At 35.3% G+C, this 25,664-nt stretch overlaps 1 protein-coding gene across 1 annotated transcript; it reads right to left on the bottom strand.

Moving 5' to 3' along the window:
• Positions 1-8,573: 8,573 nt before the first annotated feature.
• Positions 8,574-13,852, bottom strand: LOC149782503 (P2X purinoceptor 7-like). The gene is made up of 2 exons (XM_089934887.1): positions 13,703-13,852; positions 8,574-9,108 (listed from the first exon to the last, which is right to left on the bottom strand). Exons 1-2 carry the CDS (start codon positions 13,706-13,708, stop codon positions 8,851-8,853), a joined length of 264 nt encoding a protein of 87 aa, XP_089791013.1. The 5' UTR covers positions 13,709-13,852; the 3' UTR covers positions 8,574-8,850.
• Between the last annotated feature and the right edge of the window lie 11,812 nt (positions 13,853-25,664).

Below are 25,664 nucleotides of genomic sequence, written 5' to 3'. Positions count from 1 at the left end.
AACTTACGCGACTGTGTTTCAGACAAGTCATTGATATAAACATTAAACAAACTCGGCAATAGAACAGACCCCTGTTTGAGTCAAATAGTCTGACGTTTTCACGGGCTGCAGATATCTCGGATGTTCACTCTTAAGCGCATGTCGAGAAGCAATAGTTCGAAAGTCTCAACTATCCATCGCGGTTAATACTCTGAAAATGTTCAATAACAGCCATGCATGCCAGACCGAGTCATATGCATCTGTGAGGTCAAGGAATCAACACAGGTGTTAAGAATCCTCTGATAAACATATCAACAAACGTAGTAAGGGAAAGGACAATCGCATGCACTGAGGCCATGTATGAAATCTGCCTGCTGAACAGTTATGATGTTCTCCAAGTCCGGACCGATTCGCTGGAGATTCAGGCGCTCCAATACCATATATCTAGTGTTTTACTGTTTAATAAAGCACCGAGATACAGTGCACAGTCATTTCGACTCCACTTCTAGTTTTCGGCGTGCCGCTCAAACCGATGCAGACCATGTTATCTGTTTCATCGTCAAAAGGGGGTAATTTAGGGCCCTTTAACTTGCTAGAGGCAGAATCGTGTTCTCCTTTTCTAGCTAATGCTAACTCTACCTGACGTTTATGATCTCGTTGCCTTATTCTTTCTTCTACCTCTATGACTTCCAATCAGCCCGCTTTTCCAACTCACCCGCGTTTCCTCCGCTTCCTTTTCCAATGCCATCTTTATTTCCTCTGCTTCCCGTTCCAATGCCATCTTTATTTCCTCTGCTTCCCTTTCCAATTCCTTTGCTTTTACCCTTTCATCCCTCTCCCGGGCTTGTTCTTCCTGAATATAATTTTTTAAACTTTCTCCCTCATACCCAAGCTCTTTGCTTAAAGCGACTGAGAACGTAACGGATGACATGACTGATAGTAACCTTAATATAACAGATTAGTTTTACAGAACAGACTAACCTTATCTTCCTGATGAGGGCAACCAAAACAAAATTAATATGTATTTGAATGTATTTATGATGGACCCAAGGACCTAGAAAAAGCTCATCAAATAAACACCTACTTGAATATTATCTTGTCACGAAGGTCACGCTATATTATATAAACAATAAGTGTAGACTTTCACAAATTAGATGATGATTCACTTAATACAAAGTTCCCACTTCTGACAACATTGTAACAGAATCGAAACCGAGTGGGCTTTGGACTAAATAAACAACACAAACAATGTGTGAATGACGAGACTTGTGTGTATTGTACGATAAGATGATGGCACAAAAATAATAAATGAATCTATCGATGCAATAGCCGACTCTCGCACACATTCTACACATTCACAAAAGAATATATATAATGATAATGACAAGGATTGAGATGCCGACAGTGCTGAAATTACCAATGATAATGATGACGTCGGTTCATATAACCGATATGCTATATAAAAATGACACAAAACAAAATCATAGTTCCGACCCACGCCGGGTGCACTATGGTTCAACTTCTCACTTTGAATGAAGAAGAAAAAACCAACACAATATCACTTTTCCACTTTGGCTCAACTTCCCAGATTCATACTGGCTCAACTTCACCCTCCACCATTTTCAGTCTGGTTCAATTACACTCTCCACCAGTTCCGGTCTGGCTCACCTACACCTCTCCCTCAACCAGTTTCAGTTACAAATACATGAAACTGGTAGCGTATAATACGAAATACCCTTTCACACAAAATACTCAAATATATGCATATGAAATGAACAAATATACACTCTGTAAAAAATGACTATAGTCCATTACATTATATCAATGTCCCTAATGGTTTATACAAACAAAATAAATACATTAAACCCACCCTCTACGTGTGACTTTCTATTACGAGTCCTACACGTGAAAAGGAATAAATTCTACCAGTGAATTGTCTGTTAAACGTGGTTATTTTATCCGTGGAAGCTTCATCAAATTTACGATAATAATAAAATAAGTATGTCACTAACACACTGAAAAGCATAAATGTACAAGGGAATCAAAATTATTTTAACAGTTGTTACCCCTATGGCTGTAGTTTTGTGGTTCAAAACCCACACTCTGTGAAAAGATCCAAGCGATAATGTACCGCTTGTAGTAAAACCTTACTATTTATACTAGATATAAAAACAAAACGTTCAAGACCCAAGGGTAAAGTACCCGTGCAAGTCGAGAAACATGGGCATCATTCTACGAGCGACCTACAGCGAGATGTACTCATTCAGTAACTATATGTCAATGTAATAAAATCAAGCTGCTCTAGTTAACGCTGTACGCGTCCACAAAGTCGAATATACATTGTCATCGTTTAATGCAAAACCGAATTATTTTCTTGCCTTATTTCGTGACAGCCATGGAACAACCACAAGACTGGTGGCTAAGGTTTATGCCAGTGAGAAACTTCCACTGTACATGGACATCACCTCACATTCAGCAGTCCGCTTGGCTTCGAGACGACCAATCTGGTTAGGTCCGTTGCCGAAGGATATGACAGCCATTTCGGCACGGAGTGATGAGTGGTCTTCAACAACTATTGTAAACCACTCTCTCGCAGCTGAGCCATTCGTTTGCCCTCTTAGCATCAACCTTCCGTGACATCTATGGACCACACTAAACCGATACCGGATAGGTAAGGGTCGTTTTGCAGTCAGCCTTGTCCGATAGAGCCAGGCAAATGACTCTTCCTGTAGCTGTGTTGCTCTACCGTTTACGTCAATCATTTTGAACAGATGTCCACTGACAAAGTGCCACGTTGTACTGCAGGCTGTACACCTACACCTTTATGATGATGACGCTGTTAAATCGCTGACAATGCATTGCATACGATAAATAAAAAAATCTGAATATCGTAGGATTCCTGAAGGAAGACTTGAACTGCCGTGATGGACATGCTTTCTGAGACTCATATGAAGACTGAGCTGACAATACAGGTCGAGGAGACGGACAGTGAACAAGGATGGGTTTCCGGCTATGTTCGAATCAAGACGTGTTCATTGTTAATCGTCGATTGTCTGTCTCTTAACAGAGAGCTGGGAATAGGGTGTTGTGCTGGTACTCGATAATGGAATGATTTCTGGTGATGGATGTATCAGCTACTAGTCTGTGATCCTTAATTGAATTAAATTCTGGGTAGCGAATATGGCAAAAGGTATACAGGGCGTTGGAGTCAGATCCAGGGCTTGAACTTGGCAGTCCTTGTGTCTGGCGCTATCTGAGCCTTGAGGATATGAAATGGGGAAAATATATCACTACACCATGCCCCATAGGATGAAGGCGTATGTCATCGCTGTGTCGGAGATAGTGTCGCTTGAATCCGGTCGATATCTGGAGTTGAAGGAAGTTACTCATTATCTCTGGAAAAATCACAATAATCAGAACAGGTGTGTGCTTGAAGTGCCGATATATCCTTCACTGGTTCAAACGGGCCATAGCGCCTATTCAGTACTGGTCTTAGAAGGCTGGACTAATGTGAGAGCCCAGTGGATACCCCAAGCTTCTTTTCATCCAACACGCTTTCCATATTAAAAGTTTCCGCTATTCTTAAAATTTTGAGGAAGCATTGGCGGTGCTGCTAATGGAAACCTCATCCTTGCTGTTACCTGCCTCTATCATTTTGTTTACCTGATTTATAAGCTTAGCAGAAATGGACCCCATCACCTCTTCCAGCCAGTGTGTAAAAAAGCCGCAGGTTCAGCCGAATTGCACCTCAAATAATTGATGCATGATAACATGGTTATGTTCATCCAGCTGAAGCCACTCCATCACGCACACATAATCTTATCCATTGTGTTGACGCCTATAATTAGAGATAGCAAAACAATGACATATCCCTCCGACATCAGCCAGTTGTTAATGTGAGATGATACTAATGAGAACAACAATTAAAATTACATTAACGACCATACAACACATAATATATGACAATACTTTGACAAAATGAGTGTACACTTTACAAGGTCTAGTACTGAGCTGAAATGAAGTAGTACCAAATCCTAGAACAGGCAATGAAGCTGGCGCTGTCATGTTTCAAGTATGACAAATTTAGACTAGGGAAGTGTGAATTATTCGTCTGCAAGAAGATCGAATTAAAGGCACAATAGTGCAGAGTGTCTGTAATTTTGTGAATGTTACAGATCATGTAACTAGTGAAATGTGTCGACTTATAAGCTGAAATAATTCAAAATAACCTAGAGTTTGAGAAGATTAAATTGGGCAATTGATAAATAAACGAGAGAAAATGAATTTTTGTGGGGGCCCGCTTTAATTGAAACTTGTAGGTCACGAACTGTTACGGAAGCCTCATGTGACCACAAAAACGTATACGTCATCTTCGTCCAGTGGGCGGGTTATGAGTCACGTGGTTGTAATTTAAATATCTACTATAAACAAAAATGGTGGACACGCGTGAGAGTCAAAAACGTAAAGGTCGCCCGCGCTTGTCGCTTTCCGAGAAGAAACGTCGAAAAACTGTCTGAGAAACCGAACGGGACTAATCAAGGATTCGTCTTGGGGACCAGTTTGTTCGATGGAGAGCATTGATGTAAGAGCTAGGACTGGCATCAGACACTGAAATGGCGAAGTTGTTGGACAGGTAAGCCAATGTCTGTGTTATATGGTGATACACATTAGTTTCCCCAGAATCAAGTGACTGTGATGTCTATGTATAAGTGTTCTCCATTTTTCAATATCTTGTTCCTACTGTATGTTTGAAAGCACACTGTTTTATTAATACAATGTTTGCACAAGGACTTGCTTTGTGATATGCCCAAAATAGATGTGATCGGCTGATCAATATTTCACTCGGTGACTGCATTGTGTGTATGTTGGGGTGGAATATATTATTTATTTTTTATAACAGCGTGCTCATAAAGGTCATTTTGCACACCTGTCAGTAATCTTCGTGAGACAGGTTTTTTTTATAAAAATTCGGCGAGGGAACTTAGATACATTTACAAGCGTTATCATTATTTGTATCATATCTATCCCTCTCTCTCTCTCTCTCTCTCTCTCTCTCTCACACCCCTTAGGTTAATGTGACATGCACATTACTTGCATAAAAGTTTAATAACCTTATCATGTAAACGCGATGGAACAAATAATAAGATTTTATTGTACATCTTTCAGCTACTAGTGAATCTATTATAAAGCACTGTATTGACTACAATTACAAAAGGATCTCTAGTCATGATAGGAAAGGATGTTGTAGTGCTACCAGAATATATGGCTGGCAGATTGTTATCAGTTAAAGTTTTGAGCTGCAGTCAAGTTAGTTTTATTGATGTGAATTTTTTTTTCGATCTGTTATTATGCATTCTTGCTTAAATGAAGTATTTCAGTTCCAAGTGTTTAACACGGTGCACAAAGAAACAGATTTAAAACATAACTTATAATACAAATGAATATTTAATTCATATTTTAAGTTACAAAGTTACAAAGAATATAGCAAAAGATGAACCCAAGCATACAGAACCGATGGCCAGTACATTTTCATGCTTCACATCAACACCTGGCCAAGTGCTTTTGCAACATACTGAGAGAATGAAGACACCTTCAGTATCTGAAGTATTTGCTATTGAATCAGGAAGGTAAAAATGACAAATTTCTTGCAGATTTTTTTGTGTTTGTGGGTGGGCGTTGTCTTACAATTGTCATTCTGCTGAAAACAATGATGTAACAAATGCAATGCTGATAAAGGACATTATTATAACTGCCAGCAGGTTGAGTTCCCACTTCATGCTTTTCTTAGTTTGAGTTCGAAAAAAAAACCTGAATTTCGCTTTCTCAGAAGTGGGGTTGGGTATTTCAACTGTGCCACTTGATGCACAGAAAAAGGCATAATTTCAACTGTCATTGTTTTGGTTATGCAAAAAAGTTCCAGTATACTGTGCTGGCTAACCCAGTAATCACAGCTGGGTTTTTTTCCCACTCAATACTTAGAGGACCAGTGATTGTATATTGAAATTGTGTTTACATGCCTCATAATCATATGCTTTCTTTATGCCATTTCCTATTTATACATGTATCTATGTTTCACATGCAGTTCTTGCTAACACCCTCTTCCCACCTATCCACTTAGCTCATGATGAATGCACATAAGACATATTTAATTTAAAAACAAAATACTGAGATAACAGTTCAAGTTTGTTTTTGGAAACCACTGGCAGTTCATTAGAACTTTATTCATTAGGACTGTTGATATAGCTTATTTGGGATTTAATTTACAATACTGTAAGTTCTTTTCAAATTTCATTTTTTATTCTTGGGAATTAAATGACTTGTTGGTTTTCACTCTTTACTGTTATAAAACGTTTGGAATTGAAAAGCTGTTTCTGTTTTGATGATTGCTCTTCATGCATGTTTAACTTTATTTTATCTACCTACTTTTCAAGGTTGCCAAATAAATGGATAATATGGCTTTATTACAATGGTTCCAAGACATTAACCAGTTTTGGTTTTCATGCAAGACTGCTAGCAGCTATGGACAATTTTTTGTGAGTTTTCAGTCCTTTTATTTGAAACATATATGTAAACATTTGCTATTGTATACTTTTGTATGAAATCAAAATTACAGTGCATAATCCTTATCTTCTGATTTCTTTTAATGTATTTTTTATCCATATATATTCATCACCAAATCTTCTAGGTATGTGGTTTATTAAAAGTAATTTATTTGAAATGTCAGAGTAATGTGGAATATTGAAGAAACAATGAAATGAGGAAAATTTGAATCCTGCTACGCTAACTATTAGCCAGTTCTACAATGTAGCTTTCGCTTTATGATATAAATCAAGTTGTCTTATCAATATGGGGTCACCATGACAAAAGAGACCAGCTTTAGGTGCTAAAGGTATTGATTGTGACATTCTTTCAGAGTATCTTGAGGAGTGTCCTAAATCACATCACCAATACACATGAGTAGATCCTCTCACATGGCCAAGGCATTAATAAATGTCTTCATGAACCTTACCTGGAGAATGAAGAGCTGACAAAGCCTTGTCTTGATTAAGATGATCCCAAGAAGAAAGCCAAAGTGCTGAAAACCTTGGCACAGGTGCTCTTGGACCAAAGGTTCCTAAACAGTGGAGTATCACTTAAATTTCAGGTATGCCATCTCAGGATTGCAACAATTGCATGGTATTTAAAAGAAAATGTGAAGACCACTTTAAATATATTTATTCTCAACTAAATAATAAATTACTGTATATATTTACTATTTGAAGATCTGAATAAGTTAGAATTCATAAGATGTGTGCACATGATACATGTATAGTGGCTCTCCTTCTCAAGTCTTTGGTAATTTCAGGTATAAATACATGCACATCAGGTATAAACAATTCAATGACACTCTATCAATAAACACTTCAGTAAAGATTTTATGTCTGCAAAAATTAACAACAGTAATGATTATTTAATAATTGTATTAATCTGTTAGCAGATTACAAATAACAAATGTTACAAGATACATGTTTTTTGATAATTGCAGAAGCACTGCTGAGCTTGAAGTTTTTCATCAGCAGATCATGATGTACAGTGCCAAGAGATTTTCATACATCCCTTCTGTGTACAGGATTAGGAATGAGCTAGCTGCTTTGGATCACAATATACATAGTGGCTGAGGTGTAATGAGAAACAAAGAAGGGGAGATAGTGTAAGCTTGTTTCACCACAGGACATTAGAAATAATTGTATATATTGATTGTGCATTATGATCCCTGCCTGGAGATCAGACGAATGGAGTATTATTCACATGTACAAGTCATGAAAACTTTGTATTAGATACAAGTTATTTTGCAACAGTCGGCACACATTTATATTTGTGAAAAGGAATCTTAATATTTTCATGCATACCGATTTTGTAATTAGTATTGTTATCATTCTAGTGGATATTTATTTTGATTTGAGCAATGCAAGTCTAATAATTAGATCAGTAATATGTATAGCACATTCCCGGGGGGGGGGGGGGGACTGACACACTTTATTAAGGATATATGGGGTTTATGGAATATCCTCAGGACGTTTGGGGTAGGTGCTGTCATCATGATGATTACTAGCTAATACCTGTTCATGAAAACATGTTGTTTTCTGAAGGAATGGGCAAAAATGCATCCTGTCTCACATAGTATTTTGTGGATAGAACAAAAACAAACCCTCAACAACTCCTTCTTGGGAACTGATCATGAGGCTCTAATATTGGGTAAAAAGTTAATATGGTTTAGCATGGGGATGCTTGTCACACATGTTAAGAAAATACAGTTTTCTTTAAAACAGGCATCGATATTACAACAAAAAAAGCAGATGGTCCATCTACCCTTGCAAGGAAAAGAAAACATCCCCACATCAGGGAGCTTATAAAGAAAGCCCTCATCTGTCAACTTGAGGGAGAGCAGGGTATGCAGAGGAGAAGAGAACTAAAGGAAGATGATCCCAGGAGAATTTGTAGAAACCTGGCACCTCAAGAACCACCATCAACTCTAGTTTTGGTGTGGTGAAGGAGATCTCTCGATTTTAGTTATGTAAAATATGAAACAGTGTCTGATATATGGAGGTGTCAGCTAAGGCAGGTTACACTTTATATAATATCCTGAAATATCTGTAGTTGAAAATAAAATAATGTATAATATTGTATCTGCAGTTGCTGAAAACTTTTTATATTGATTATTTATGATCTTCGTGCCCACATTGTTTATAGGCAGAAATAGACTGGTGTTTAAAAAAAATCTGAAAGCATTATTGTTTGATGTAATATTATGTGCATTTATAAGAAAACAATGAATAAAATCAATTGTATTCATTTAAATACAAACTCATACTTGCAAGAAAGTATTTAAGTTCATGCAAGCCTAGAGGGGATAAAGCCAGTGTATTGTCCATCTGGATATTTGTCATGTATCTGCCAGAAACAGCAAGAGGGAATTACATGTCTCTGTCCAGACCCCAGCCTTCCATGTTGCCGTAGTATGATCTGCCTATAGGTAGCATGACTGTTGGCACTCATCAAGTCAACTTTATCACTGAGGACAAGAACATTTCGTCTGTACATCCTGGACAAGGCAAGTACAGCCCCATCAAGGATTAGATCTTGAAAAATCTGAAAAATTATTCCAATTGTAATATGCTATTTCTAAAATGTAAAAAAATATATTTTAATAAATAATAGGAACATGCGCTTATTCAAATGTTATTCATCTTCGATAAGCAAATTCCACTGTGAAATACATGTGGATCAAAAGTGCACATGGTTTTTATTTTGACATGAACACTGAGAATTCCATCGCAACTAGAACTGATAGTTTATGTTAAGATGGACAGCTCAAAGTTTTTGGGGAGCATTTTTAGAAGTCAGAGACTCCTGCATTGGGATCAGATAGGAATGGCTGATTGCAGCTTAGATTTGTTTAGTATAGTGAGGTACCCACATTGAAATTAGGTAATGAAAAGAATCTACTCGTAAGTATCAATTGTAAATTAAAACAAAGACCTTATCATTTGCATATGTATGCATGTCTGTTTTTGGACGGCTTACAATTTTAAAATTCTTTCACAGTGGTTGCAAAGAAATAACATTTACAACAATCATGTATGTACATCAATTATCAATCTTTGAGAGTCCACCTTGGAAATGGAATTCATTGTAAATGTTGTATTGTAAGAGTAACTATCAAAGTTTTAATTCTGTTTGTAAATTGATGCAGTATTTTGATTTTATTGGTACAAAGTGCAAGTTTTACATTCATAGGCATGTGCTACACACATCCTGTATACAGAAAGAGATTTTCTGTAATGTAGCCAACATACCTGTCAAGTTATTCATAACTTTTGTGATATACATTTTTTACATAAAAATTTTAAGCTTTGGCAATAACACGCTCAAGGAATATATAAAAGTTATTGAAAGAATTAAAGAAATTTCAAAATTGTTATACAGAAATCATTTGCAGTAATCACCAGTTCAAAGGTGGAAACATTGAATGCCAAGCAGACTGGGCAATTAAAATTCTTACCCAAAAATGTTAGATCAGATATGAAGAAAGAAAAAAGTTTCTTGCAAGCCTTCATGTCGGTCTTAATTCTGGATAAATAAAACAATTTAGGATTAGTAAGTCCTTATGTTTATCATGATATTGCATATATAGTATTATCTTAACATATTTTGGGGCTTTAGAAATACACATTAAGGCATGCATCATATTTAAAACAGAAGAATAAAAGTGTAGTATTTATTTCACAAGACTTAAATGGCTATATGAATTCTGTACATGTCTAATTTAAAAAAAAAACTGCAATCTAGTCAGGTCTAATTGCTGAACTCCAAAGTAAGATTGCATATACTTTTTGTTACCATTTTGTATCTAAAAAAAACATAAAACTAATAAATGTATTACTTAAGTTGGTTTATTATTAAATTGAAAAAAGAGCAAGTTGACCTTAATAGTATTGAATGTTTGTATGCCACTAGTGTAGATCACTAATACCTATATATGAAATGATTTTAGCTAATCTACCTTTAGGCCTTCATACAAAGGAATTTATCCATTTTAAGTGTATCTCTGAAGCCGCTGTATATATTGGTTTGGAAGAAGGAAATAGAGTGGGCATTTCTAATCTCAACTGGAATACTATTCCAGAGCAAAGTTCCAGAGTACTGGAAACATTTTTTGAATAATTCCTTATTTGGTTTGGGAATTTTATACTGTTTGGTAGACATGGATCACAGTTGTGGAATATTACCAGGTAGCCTATACTTGAATAGTGATTGTAAATATTCAGGAGCACTATTATTGGATATCATGTACATTAATTTGGCTTTTCTCAACCGGATTCAGTCTTTAATAGGTAATAATTTTAACTTATCAGCTAAAATTATCCTTGCTTACTTTCTGGATTGATATAGCCTGAATGCACTTGTTTTAAGATGTGCCAGCTTTGCTATGATTTTATCATTTGAATTACTCCACACTGTGTTACAGTAGTCTAAATAGGGTTGTATGTAACTGTTATAAAATAGTTTTCTGTACCTTATCCTACTGAAAAGCCATAAACTTGAATTAACTTTTTTACTGACATGTTCAGTCCATGATAGGTTATTATCTACCAAAACACTAAGTAGTCTATCATGACAAACCATTTGCAAATTTATATCCTTCCATGTCAGACATAGTTCATCACTACCAAGATTAGTTCTTTTTTGCCATGTTGAGATAAGTAATATTTTAGTTCTTCCAGTATTTACCACTATGCCATTGCATGTGCACCAGTTGTCCAGTTTGTTTAGGGCATCCTGTAAATAAATTTATAGTTTGTGCTTTGTGTTTTGGACAATGCTGTGTCATCTGCATAGAGATCTGTTGATGAAATTGAGTCCCTTAGTAAAAAGTGGTAGGCCATTAATAAATAGTATCAATAGTAATGGACCTAAAATTGAACCTTGTGGTACTCCATATCTAATTGTTCCAGGTTCCGACAGAACATTATTTATATAAACATGTTGTGTTTTCTCACTTAAATTTGAAGTAAACCATCTAACTGTGCTTTCATCACATTGGTTGATTTTCAGTTTCTTAAAAGAATTTCATGTACACCAACCCATAAACTTTGCTGAAATCTACAAATAGAGATCATATTATTCAACTTTGATCAAGTGGTTGAAGCCATTTATCGGTTAGAGAGATCAAGTCAGTCTCACATGAATGTTTCTGTCTAAGTCCTGATTGAATAGAGTGTAACAGCAACTGTTTCATTATATATGACATGAACGAGTCATGGACATGTTTTTCAATCAATTTTGACAAGTTTTGGTTGTATTGAAATTGGCTGGTAGTTATCAGCATCATTCTTAGAACCAGATTTGTGCATAGGCATTACTTTTGCAGTTTCCCATATTTTGGGGACAGATGAGGTTGCAATATTTAAATTGATTATGAATGTTATGCTATCTGAAATAGCTGAGGCAGAAGTTTTAATGAGTGGTGGACCAATCTGATCAAGTCCTGTAGCTTTCTTGATATTAAGTTTACTGAGACATTTTTTAGCAGTTTTTTTTATACCTGTGGGATAGAGAAACATACCTCCTTAGGGATTTTTCAGTTCATTATAGTTGTTTTCTATCACTGGTTCTTTTAACTTAGTTGTAACATTAGTGAAAAAAAAATAACTCAAAATATTTGCAATGTCAGTGTCATCAGTGCCTTTTGTGTCATTTACCAGAAGTGAGTGAATTTTATTTGTCTGATCTTTGTGTGTTACCCCAATGAGTTCACTGAAGACTTTCCAAATGGAGTTTGTGTTGCTCTTTGTGTTTTCAAGCATTGATTGATAAAAAGTTTTTTTTTAGCCTTTTCAATCATACTTGTTTTGTTATTTCCCCATACTTTATATTGTGCATGGTTTCCCATAGCCTTCAATTGGTCTCGTGTCTTCATAGTATTTAGAATTTCAGTAGTAAATCAGTTAGGTTGGATTTCATACTTTACTCAGTGTACTTTTAGTAGTGCATGCTAAGAGACTACGTTCATAAATCAGTCCACACTTTTAGAGCTTCACATATGTCATCAAAATTTTGGATAATATTCCATGGAACTTTATATAGGTCATCTTGAAATTGTTATTTACTTCAATTTTGGAAAGTGATAGTTTTGTGTGTATGTTTCCTATTTCTGTTGCATTTAACCTTTGTTGTCAAAAAGTAGGATAGTGGTCACTAAGACCAACATTTGGTACATTAACATAAGCCACATTGTTTGGTAGGTTGGTATAAATGTGATCAATAAGAGTGCTTGATATTTCTGTTACACTTGTGGGCTCATTTACCAGCTGGACTAGGCCTAATGATTCAAAAAATTCCATCCAGTTACTCCTTATTTGAGTATTGAGTAGGTCCTTATTTACACTGCTGAGTAAATATATTTCTTTCTCCTGTGCATGAACATTTTCTATTTGTTTCCAAGAGTTATCATTCCAAATTGCTTTGGAGGAAGGTGACCTATAAAAGAAACCAACTAGGAATGATCCTGCATTATTTTGAGAAATTTCCACCCAAATACTCTCAATTTCATATGACCCCAAGTCAGGTCACCTTTCTGCATTTTTACATCTTGTAATGTATACAAGACCCCCCACCCCGCTGTCTCTCTGTCCCTGCATAATGGTTTATTGTAGCCTTGACAGTGAAATAGATTATCATTGTGGCCAGCATTTAATTTGGTTTCAGTGAGTCCTAAAACATGCATATTATTTTCCTTGGAAGACAACATTAACTTAATCTGTTCTATTTTTACCACTATACCTTGTACATTTAAGTGACCCATGTTAAAACCTTTTGTATTTAGTTTCATATCAATTATATGTATTTCATCATGCAATGGGGTACTCTATGAGATTGTCTCCATAATACTTTTACCATTTTGGTATTAAATGGTGTGGCCTCTGTATTTTATATGGTATCTGTGCATAGCTTTCCTTTATCAAATCATATTGGGGTGGGGTGTTGAGTAGCAACAAAAAGTAAAGCAGTTTAAACATACATTGTTTGGTAAAATAACTAATCCTTTAATACAAGTATGCATTTTCTAAGTTGTGCAAAACACTACTGACATAGATATTAGAGTCTTTGCCAAGTTACTTAGTACCAAACATTTTTCAATATCTATCAATACTTGTTTTGCAAGATATAAATAAACAATTACCCTCATTCTTGTCTGCCTTGTCTGAACTATGTGTAGAGCTTGGTCAGCTCAGTTTTTATGCTGCACTGCATGTCTTCCTCCTCTCCCCCATCTGGTTTTTCAACTTCTTGCTCCATGCCTCATCCTTCCTCTCCCTCTTCCTCTTAAAGGTCGCTCACGAATTGAGCTTGAAAGTGAGCTGATTTAAGTCTATCTAATGAATTTTAATATGTAAATGTATTTCATAATTTGACAACTAATATATTCATGATTACTTATCAAACGTATAGGACTATAGTGCTAACTTTGGATCAGAAATTAATACATGAGAGGTTGTGATTTGATGGAAGTTTTTTGGGGCTGGATCAGGTCAAGTGTTTGGTGGGGTGGGGATCCAAAATTTAAAAAGGGCCCCTACTTTCCTCGAATGGGTACCAAAGCAAAGTCTATGTGTCTATTTACTCAGTGTGCACAATACCCAATAAACATGTGCAAAAATAAAGCTGTGGTCAAACTTCAGCTGACAATTGACTGTACGTGTGTGTGTGTGTACTTTTTTATGATCTGGCCCCGAGTTTTGAACCTGGATTCCATATTCTAGTCGCAGACTTAAAAAAAAAAAAGCTTATTTAAAACATTGTGTTCGTAAAGTATTAACTTGGAGAAGCACACAAATTCTTTTCCGCTTTGTTTGAAACGTCAGAAAGATGGGTGTTAGGGGTCCACTGGGTCAATCTGGTTAGAATTTATAAATTGATTAATGAAATTACTCAGTTTTGAGCATTTTGAAATATCCCTGATGCTTTTCATTTATAAAATTGAGTGGTGGGGACGTGAGGGAGTACGAATTCTACTGGGCAAGAAATAGAGTGAGTACCTGTGGGTTTCTGCAAAACTGCACAGAGCACGTCGATTTAAATTATTCTCGTACCACAAAAACTTTGAAATATAACTATAAAAGTAGTTCTACAGACATTTAATTGTTTCCTCTCAAAATTAAAATTAGAAAGGAAAAGGATAAGAATAAAAGAACGAGATCAGAAGAAGATCGTACTCACCATTGTTGACATTTTGGGCGGTCTCGTAGCGTGGTTGTGTTTTACGTCATCATCTTCAGTGTTTACAATGTGGCCTATAATTATGCAAATTTCGGTCACCGGAATTATGTGTGTTATTCATTCGGGATCTGCCGATCACTGCCGAGCGGGATTTCAACATGGAGACGATAGATTCGTTACTCTACGTACGAAGATTTCAGAGAGCTCGTATTTCATAACGAGAACCACTACGTACTTGATATTACCCCAGAAATGCCTTTTAAATAGTATTTAATCAGTTGATATACAAAAATGTCCCAACATTTTTGCAAGAAAATTCACCCTCAGCTGCACTATTGTGCCTTTAAGGTAAGACATACATATAATACGGGTATACTTCTGTCTTTCATATAGTAAGAAGATATTTGTCAAAAACGAGCTTTTTACTATCCTACACACATCTAGCAAACGAATCGACGGCTTTAGTGTTTTTCTCTTTGTTGAAAGGGAGGCAACTCTCATCTGACTTCCACGTTGATTAGCAAATGATCTGTTAGGGCCGCTAACAAGATAGTACCTACTAATATGTGTAAAGTGAAGTTATTTGCATTTGCAACGTGGAAAGTGGAGAGAATATTAGCTTATATCTGTGCTACTTTCATGTACTGTGGCTGAAATTTATTTACGTGTTGTAGATGGAGAAATCGTACATGATCTAAGCACACCTCTAATCGAAGTGGTTGTTACCAGAGTGTGCAATACCTGCTTTAGAAAGTGCAGTGAATGAATTACAAAATATATAAGAGAAAAGAAAGTTATCAGCTCAATTTCTTTTACAATTTACCTTTGATGTTCGGGACGTGAAAATGAACAATCGGAGCTAGCAGTTTTTGTTATCAGGGCACATCTAAAGTATAGCAATTCTGTATACCCTATAACCCAAATTTCATCTATCAAAATGCACCAAAATAATGGGAATCAAATGTTCGTTTATCAATAAATAACCAGGATAACCAATGAGGAAAATCCTTTACTTCATTTTTTTTTTTTAAATCCTATGCAAAATACGAAACTGAACGACGCCACCTTATCCCTTTTGTTGCTGAAAAACTTGGGAATACTGGATATCAGTGATGGAGGATGTATTCATAATGTATTATGACTGAACAACATATTTCAAAACGAAACAGAGCAACGGACCAGATCCCAAATTTCCACCATTTCAGTGTCCCAAACTCCAGTTGCCCTTTCTGTTGGTATGTATGTTTGAAAGATCAGACAAGTTGCTAAATAAAAAACAACAGTATTATAGTTTCTTGTTAGCAGGGCTTCTAGCTATAACGTTTGAAACTCTGCATTAATTCCCATTTAAACTCATTGCTACTGTGGCCATTATCTTTGGCCACGAAAGCATTAATTTCTTCAGATAATTATATTCCATCCACATTCTACCAAACCTATCCCGTAACAACTTTACATCCAAAAGTACAAGAACAACTTACTTTGTTTGGGAATTTATCGATGGCATTCAACAGGTCCTTTACTTTTTCTTCATATTTCGTTATTGCTACAAATAACGAATTAAAGGAACCAACTGGATATAAATCTTCAATATAATCGGGAATGATTCGTTCTAAAAGCGAAAAACTTAATTACCTATAAACAATCCAGTTTTTAAATCACGATAAATGATTTTGATAGAGAATTTGACACCTGGCCGTCTCTAAACTTAAAAAAATCATAGAAAATATTAAAATAACAGCAAGTTTTGTAAAATTCAGCAAATAATTTATTTCTCAAGAACAAAATGAAATTTTAAAAAGAACTTACACTATTGCCAATAAAATCCCGTATAATCGAAAAGCTTATGCTAATGTTAGGTGATGGTGATCCTATCAATCATGACTTGTGATGCTGGAGACTAAATTGCTCAAAGTATTAAACATTAAGATGCATGTTCGTTCGGACTGAAATCTAACAATCCTTAGTAAAATATTATCGCAGTAATCAGTGCCAATAACGGTTGAAGTTTCAAAAAACATTAAAACATGTTGGATATCAAGCTCATTCAATGTCTAATTACTGTATATATGCATGCCGAAAGTGTGTTAAGGTTATACGTTGATGGTTTCTTAATGCTGCATAAAACAAGTCAAGCGAAGGTCAACTGGGGACTATAACTCCTGTAAATGAAGCTATAGAGCGCTAAAAATATACTTCAGTTAAGATCTTATTAATATTAAGGTGAATGCTTAATTGTGCAGAAAGATAAAAATCCTTATTATAGCTATGCTGCAAAAGACCTAGTTAGAAGGATGGTTGTCAGTCAGCGGTCAAAACTCCTGTAAGTGGCGTGGAATGCTGGAAATCGGGTTTATTCTAGACTTCACCAATGTGGAAAAACAACCCTTTTTGGTTGATATCCAACGGACCATGGTAAAGATAAACTAAACTACTGTCAGGAGTACGGGCAATCAGGGGATATATCTCCTACATTAGGGCTATTAAATGCTAGAAATAAAACATTTTCAACAGTGAGCTCCATAACAAGTTTGTTTAAAATCTAACAGATCTTGGTAAAATATTATGCTGCAGACTAGAACACCAATCATGCGTGATATAATGGGGTACATCGTCCCAAATTAACACCGCAAAATGTTGATAATTGAACAGCTTTAGGGTCTCACTGATATAAAGCTGCATGCCTTGTATGGTAAGAAGCGAATAATTCTAAATAAAGTTATGTTGTAAACGCCAATATCAGAGGAATAAACATTGTGGGATATAATCCCTTCAAAATATGTCATGTAACACTAAAAGTCTACCTCCATGCAAGGTATCATCAACAAAAATTTGTAGGATATGTCTGGCTGAACAAAAAAGTTGTAGTAAAATGTACGTTGCCAGAACAAGTGTCAATATGATATGAATCAGCGTTCATAACTTCTTCATATGATAAGATAGACGTTTTAATATAAAAACTCTTCAAAGGTCTCATCAGTATTAACGTTATTTACAAAATTTCTTTAAAATATAGAAAGCTGCTTAGAATTTTCTTACAGAAACTAACTCATTAATAGACATACGGATACACAGATGGAGGGAAAGACAGTATAATCACTATCGGTCTCTTCAGACTTTGTCACCAAGGACCCGAATTAGTATGACTATGTTTGCAACAATTTAGGTTAACATTATCATCCAGCTGCTTTACTTACCGTGTCATGTAAATGTATAAAGATGCAAAAGTGATCTACTCACTAAAAGACTATTTTATCTTGAATTGCGAATACAAGGCACAACGATCGCTCTGCTCAGAATAGTAATTAAATTTACACCAAGATCATATCTGGTCATAAAGACAAAATAATGCACATAAAATTATCAAAAGAAGATATATCTACTTTTTATACTGAAAAGTATGGGACATAAAGTATGTGCAATAATTTTTTAATGTTATTACCTTTGTAGTTTTAAAAAAAATTGTCATTATTGCCGGACGTTGTTCAATTGTGCCAAAGGAAGGACCGTGGTTTGTCGTATTTCCAAATTTATGGAATATGGGAACAAAGAAATCCACAAGTATTGAAGTATTGACATTACATCGAAAACAATGAGTTCACGCCACTTTTAAATGGAAATACATAGCTTAATAATTACAATATTGTTCTGACTGAATGCTAGCTCTCTAACTACACGACACACAGATGCTATCTCCTTCTCGTGGCCATCCTCCAGAATCTGACGAAATATGCCCAGTGGTTTGGTGTCCATTTTGAGTGTTTTTCTCTTCTCAACTTTGGCCAGCCCAGATAGGCCGTCAATCAGCTCGCTCGCATAAAAACCTTCTTTCCGACCATCTGGCGCCTTGTGTGATTCTTTTATCATATATATCAGAAACTGAAATACATTATCACTCCGTTGGATCTTGTCACACTCGTTCTCATCAATTATGTCAGCGAGGGCCAAAAGAGTTACCATCTGGATCTCTGAAAAATGCAATTGGTAGCTGTTTGCTTCATATACTGAAAGATATTACACTTTAAGACTTTTCACCTGGATTCCTGGATGATTGGTCGGTAGTAAATATTAGTTTCTGTAGGAATCTCGATTTAAGGTCTGCAAAAAAAGTTGGAATAAAACACACAAGATGATTGTCTTCAGCCTCTTTCATACACACGGTCTAGTCCTTTTACTATTATTTACTAAATATGAAGAATATAATTGTCTGTCATTACGAAGTGTTTACAAGCTTTAGTAAAAAAAGGAATCAAAACAAAATGTTGAATTTATGTTGTGTTCAAAAAGTTACTCACGTGTACGATAAATATTTAATCAGAAAAGATCATTTTAAGTCACTGAAATAGGACACGGACATTTATATTTGAAAGTCATAAATTCACTTCGCATTTTTTCTAACCTTGATTTATTTTTAAATGTGTCTACCTATCAATCTTCGTACTAATAAATTTCAATGCTGAGATTTTCGGACTTAGTTGGAATGCTGTTACTCAAGGGGTTGCTTGGACTCTAAAAATTGTAGAAGACTGTCAACAGCGTTAACATAGCGGTAGATACTTCTCTCTGTGTCTGGATTGGGAGCACAATTATGCAATATCGCCACGGCAGAGTTGAATGCAATGCGACGTTCATGTTCCAGCGAATTAAAAAATGTGTCATTGTCCCGGGGCATGATTTAAATATTACTTTGATATGCACTATATTGCATAATGGATATCTAATTCTAGGCAAAGGTATGTTATGGTGGGACAGCTGCTTGTGGACATTGTCATTGGAAATATAGATTTGTAGAAAAAACTAGATTGTCAGTGCTTAGAAAAAAACACATCAATCTAAAATAAATAAGAAAACGAAAGAACAACGTCCATCCTTAAATGTGATCATAACCCCTTGTCATGATGCATACAAGTTTCATGAAGATATATCTAACCGTTTGGATGATATGAACACTCGAAGGTGTGGCTTGAGACGAAGACACTTTAATTGTGGATAAATCTGAAAACTCTATTCAACAAAGTTTATCCTCTTACAAGCAAAATTATTTGGTCACCACACAAGCGCTTACAATGTTTCATAAAAATATCTATATCGTGTTAGGAGATATGAAGTGCAAGGACAATATCCAAATATGGGAAATAACTCCAAAAGTACTGATCTGCAAAGCTATGTCTCATATGAGACATATATTCGTATCATGTTCCAAATGGATGCCTGAAAAATTGAAGATAGCTTAAATGTTTTTGAAGAGATGTTTTGTCACGAATGTTTTGTCGACAAACGGACAGACTTTAAAAAGTTGAACGACTCTGGAGCAGATAATTAGACAGAGGTTATTCATTACAAGATAAATTGTCTAACCATGATAGAATAGCATGCCCAGTTTCGTGAAAATATATGAAACAGTAACCAGATACGAAGTAAACATACGATTGTCAAATATGGGGAAATATTTCAAAACGTACTATCTTAACAAAGCCGAATCTGATATACGGTACAAACGATTTTCCTTACGCAATTGCATACCAAGATTTAGGATGAAATACAAAATAATTCAGACGTTATTAACGAGAGAAGAGTGTGACCAACGGATGGTAAGACACACTTTGTAATGAAATGGGGATAACGTTTAAACTGGTAAGCAGACTTTTAAACTGATAAGCAGACATTTTTTCAGTCAAAATAAAAATATACGTTTCAAGTTTCTTGATTATATTTTTAAAAGGTATGGACAAGCAAAGTCCTGTATTTCCTCAAAAACATCGTATGTGGGGTGCATACTGACGTCAAGAAATACAATGTATGGCCTCTTTTTTCTTATTCCTGCATCAGAGACACCAACCCACATAACCATGCACTCATCAACAACTATGAAATGAAACAAGTTCGAAGGTAAGGACGGTAGGTGATAATGAAATCACTCCATTGGTAAGCAAAATTTAATACTTATCGATATTGAAAACATATAAAAGAGGTAATATACTAAATAATAAAAAAAAAACTATTTAAAAGTTTTGTTCCGTTGAGTGATAGAAATAACCCATTTGCTATTGTGAATGAAGTGCATGAAAACATATACGATTGACGGTTTTTTATATCTCCTTGCCATATCAAACTAAATATGTCGTCTCACACCAAACAGCTCACTTGAAACATACATGATAAGGACGTATCAATTGTATTGCTGACTTGATTTTCTACAATGCCTTACTCAAAAGTAGAATTTTTTACATGTTTCAACATGAGAATAACCACTTCTCAAAAATCAATTACCTAATTTTCGTACAATGTTCTTAGCATAAGACCGCAAATAAATACATACCAAAAGTCATCACTTTCTTTTGCTGCATCATTTACTTAATAAACGAAACGTCTATTCTAATAAGGCATTATTTTGCTAAAAAGAAAATGTGCAGAAGTACTTTATTGTGCCTTTCAAAACGTACTTGGCAATATTAAACATGTAATAAAACTATTCAAAAGGCCCATTTATCAGAAGAGAGTGGGTGTATAGTTCAATTATTCGTCACAGCACATAGATGTTTTCACAACTAAATCATTAGAAAAAAATACTTTAATGTGAACAAATTCTAGTAAAATGATTCTTTAGAAACAACGTCAAAGTAGAGATAACCCATAAAAATACCAGTCATAATGTGTCTTTTGTATTTTTATAACTGGAGTGTTCCAGCCTGTGAGCTAGGTTTTGTAACAATTGAAAATATCTACTGAATCTAAGACAAAATCTGTCTACGTGACCGACGTGTCACTAGCACAGGATAACCATCATTCACCCAGCAAGCAAACTTCAGCGGAGATATTTCTGCACACAATTTTTTTTCTGATTGAATAAAGTCTCACTTATTTCATATATTCAAAGAAATATGGAGAGTTTTACAATGTAAATTGCAAGGCATCACATTTATGTAGCTTGGTTCAAGTTATCTGCTCCAATGCAAAATGTACCTTAAAGACATGCGTTTTGTATGAAGTCATAAAGAAATTAGATACAATTTGCATTATATCCAACGTTTTCTAAATGTGCCTCAATGATAAAATATATTAAAATTGTATATCCAATTTTAAGAAATGTACATGTTGCAGTACCAATTTCTAACAACTGTTTATGTAATAATGTACAAGATTTGTAGCAATATGATCCCCAAATTAATACATAAATAAATACATAAAATAAAAAAATTAAATAAAACATTTATGTTATATAGCTGACATTTAACCTACTCGCATAGACCATAGAGGAGGGCCCCAACAAACTAAATTTCCCTTCCAGATATCAGTGATAAATTCAGCCTGTGTAAACGGTTTGGGTGAATTTCTATTCAGTCGTTTAGAAGGCTGCGTTTCCGTTAGATGGATAGACGGATAGACTATAATACAATAATCCTCAGCCAAAGCGATAGGAAACATAAATGTTCTTACCTCCAAAACGTCCAAGCCATCATCCTTAATGGCTGATATGTCATTTATGAGATACTTGAAAGTCCTGTCTCCGAAACTGCCTTGCTAAAAGCTGGGCAGCTGTCAGTGAAATTCCAGCAAATTTCTCTTAGTGTTACGATAACCATGAGAATTTCATCCCCATCAAAAGCTTCTTGTGTATCTGCCTCCTCAATGAAAGTCAAAAAGCAGTTTTGGAAATCTGAAATAATTATGGAAAGATTTCTTATTGCTGAATGAGAATGGAAAATAACTTTTGTGCTCTCTGAACTGAATATTCAAATGTATCAATCAACATGCAATTATCCTTTTGCACTTAAGGGAATGAAAGAATTACAAGGTTATATTATACTGCATTGCTAATACGAGTTTAGTTCCAAAATTATTTAATATCCACGACCTTCAATGATTCCATTAATACACTGAACAACTTCTAAATGTTGAATATTTATATTTTTGTTCGACATTACGTGAAGATTAAAGCTATAGTTCTGCTGCAACGTTTATTAAATGCACAATAATAATGAGAATAACGAAACCTCCTATTTTGTCATTTGAAGGATTCGCGCAATTAAGTATCTATTCGGAACTGGTGTCTTTGTGTAACAGGTCCGCGTTACTCCACTTGCATAAATTACATCCAGGATGAATACAAGGCTGGAGATCTTTATGGGGTTGAAATACGAGAAGGACAACGAGTTGATGATTTACTTCGTCTATGAACATTACACAGCAATGTTAAAGCTGTCAAGAATGGTTGAATGCTAACAAAATATGTGTCTCGTTGTAGGATAAAAGTGAGATACACTCTTTTTGTAATACATTTCTTACTATATTCAGGGCCGACGCTACCATATAGGCAAACTAGGCAGCCGCCTAGGGCGCTGATTTCAGGGGGCGCATTTCTCCAAATCAACAACAGTCTTGAAAAATAAATAAATAAATTTCAGTTTTATTGAGGGTCGTTTTTTATCCTGGTTTATTTCATACAGGGACAAATAATCGGGTAGATTCAGTCTTATATGTTTGTTGGGTATGAAAAGACAAATGTACATTATGTTTATAGATTTTGAAATTGATATTTTCCTTGGGGGGGGGGTGCGTCAGAATCTAACCTTGCCTAGGGCGCCAGATAGTCTGGTGCCGGCCCTGACTATATTTGAATTTTAAACATGCCAGTATAAAACTACCCTCTCCAATTGTCTCAGATTCTCTTTTTCTTAACTTACCCTTTTTTTTAACAAGGTGATTTCCCATGACTTGTCTTTTCTCTTCATGGTCAGTCTCTTGAAAGTTGACAAGTAAGTTTTGTTTCTAGGTCTTGTGTACTTTGTCAAAGTAGGTTTCATTATGATCTCTCCATTTTTTTCTGATCAAGAAGAATGATGCAGTCATCAAATCACTTTAGAACCGTTTTCAACTCTGGGTAGGCTCTGATAAGGGCTTCGTTGTTCTCAGGTTGGATGGTTGATATTGTCCTTAACGGAGTATGCCTTTGTTTTGACTGAGGTTCAGGCATGTTCTTTCGATGGAATGTAATGTCTGGTTGCGATGTAATTGAGCTACTATCTTCTGATCCGTATCCCTCAGATCGCGAATCTCATTTTTTGTCGCTTGCGATTGCCACTGCTTGACGTTACTGGACCAAATTTTGTACTGGTGTTTGGTTTCACTGTAGAGGTACCTTTGATTAGATTTGGTCTCCTGACTTGTTAATGTGAATCATTAATTTTTTCAGATGTACTAGGACCAGATCCCATAACAAAGTCATGATATCTGTAAAGAGGAGAATTTATCCTAAAATCTGTTTTTCTTAAATATGAACTCACTGTATTAAGCTGAAAGTGATTTCGTAAATAACAAGTAAATCTTCTCCTTCTACTTTTTTTGTTTGTTTGTTGGGGGGGGGGGGTATTATGTTAACAGAAGACAAATTCACCTTTATACATTTTCCATTCATTTAGAACATGCTGATTCATATATTTGAATACTATTTCTAAATCGCCGTCTATAGTTTTGCTTTCCTTCCTTTCCGGGAGATTTCCCTATCTAATTACAAAACATACAAGGAAAAGGAGGCTGTTGAATATCAGGAGATTTCCGGAGGTTTTTCTTTTTTATGGCAAACTTTAGAGTTTGAATCTCGAAGTCTTCCAGCTCATCGTCGAGGTACAGCAGTCCCCCGTCTCAAGAATTGCCTTGGTTTTAAATGGCCACCTTCTCTGAAATATAAATACTATATTTTAATTAGTTTGTCCCCGTTGCCGTCATATTAATGCTTAACATTTCCCTCCAATTTATTGTATAAATAGTGAGTATCATTAAGACTAGAGACAGTGGTTTACATGGTAGTTTTAGTTTAACGGATTTTAAGCGGTCAGATATTGTAATGTTAGAAACACATTCTAACTAGTTCACATCTGATACTGATAAAGATTCTGACCCATATGAGTTGGAGTCTGTATTTGTCATCTCTGTTGTTTTGATAAACTATTGCCCTGGTGTAAAACAACAACATTATGATCTGTACAGGGCAGTCGTCTTGAGCCCTAGCTTGGGTGAACATTAAAAATTGGCTGGGAATATACTTTGTGTTGTATGTTAGTGTTTGCAACTTTTGTAACCCGTAACAGTCCACTTAATTGGAAGCCACTACATTCACCAAGGTCATCAGTTTATACAGAAGGGATGGCTGATAAAGAGTGGAGCAACCGTAACATATGCATGTTTATCTTTCTTCGCATTTTGACGGGAAACTTCTTTTAAATCAAGTAGAACATCTAAGAAAATAAAAAGAAAGCAGTACATCAAGGAGGTTTGGGGTTAAAGTTTAGCAACGACACTGAAAGCAATTTCGTGGATGATATATTTATTTATCGTGTAACTTAACGCTGAATAGATCTGATACCAAACGTAGGGAACTTATAAACTAAAATGATTGATATATGGATCTATCACTATGAACGATAGAGTTCTAGAATAAAAACACAAATATGAACAATGCATACATTTTTTATATAATAAAAAAACAAACTATAAATAAGGTATGATTCTGTCACCAAGTGTTATCAAAGCACACACACACACATACATATATATATATATATATATATATATATATATATATATATATATATATATATATATATATATATATATATATAATTTTGCTAATATAGCAATACTTAAGTATTGATTTCACTCATTTAATTATATTGAATATTGATTTAACAAAGGAAAATATGCAACTGGATGCCTTCAGTTGGTGCTTACGAAGTATTTCCGGTTCGGCAGCTCTTGTCAAATGATCTAGGAACTACCACGCGTGGCAAGCCCCTCCCATTCGCTGCAGACCTACACTTTCTTGAAGAGGAAGGAACGATGTCTTCGGTGAAGAAGGTGGCATAGCAAGTAAAGTGTTGGGTTCTCCATGACATTTCGTTTTCTGAGGTAATTAATAATATTAATAA

Source organism: Sinohyriopsis cumingii, chromosome 15 (genome assembly GCF_028554795.1).
Source record: "Sinohyriopsis cumingii isolate HCF-2022 chromosome 15, ASM2855479v2, whole genome shotgun sequence".
NCBI lineage: Eukaryota > Metazoa > Mollusca > Bivalvia > Unionida > Unionidae > Sinohyriopsis > Sinohyriopsis cumingii.
Note: the sequence above shows the minus strand (reverse complement) of the source record. Positions and strands in the feature narration are given on the sequence as shown.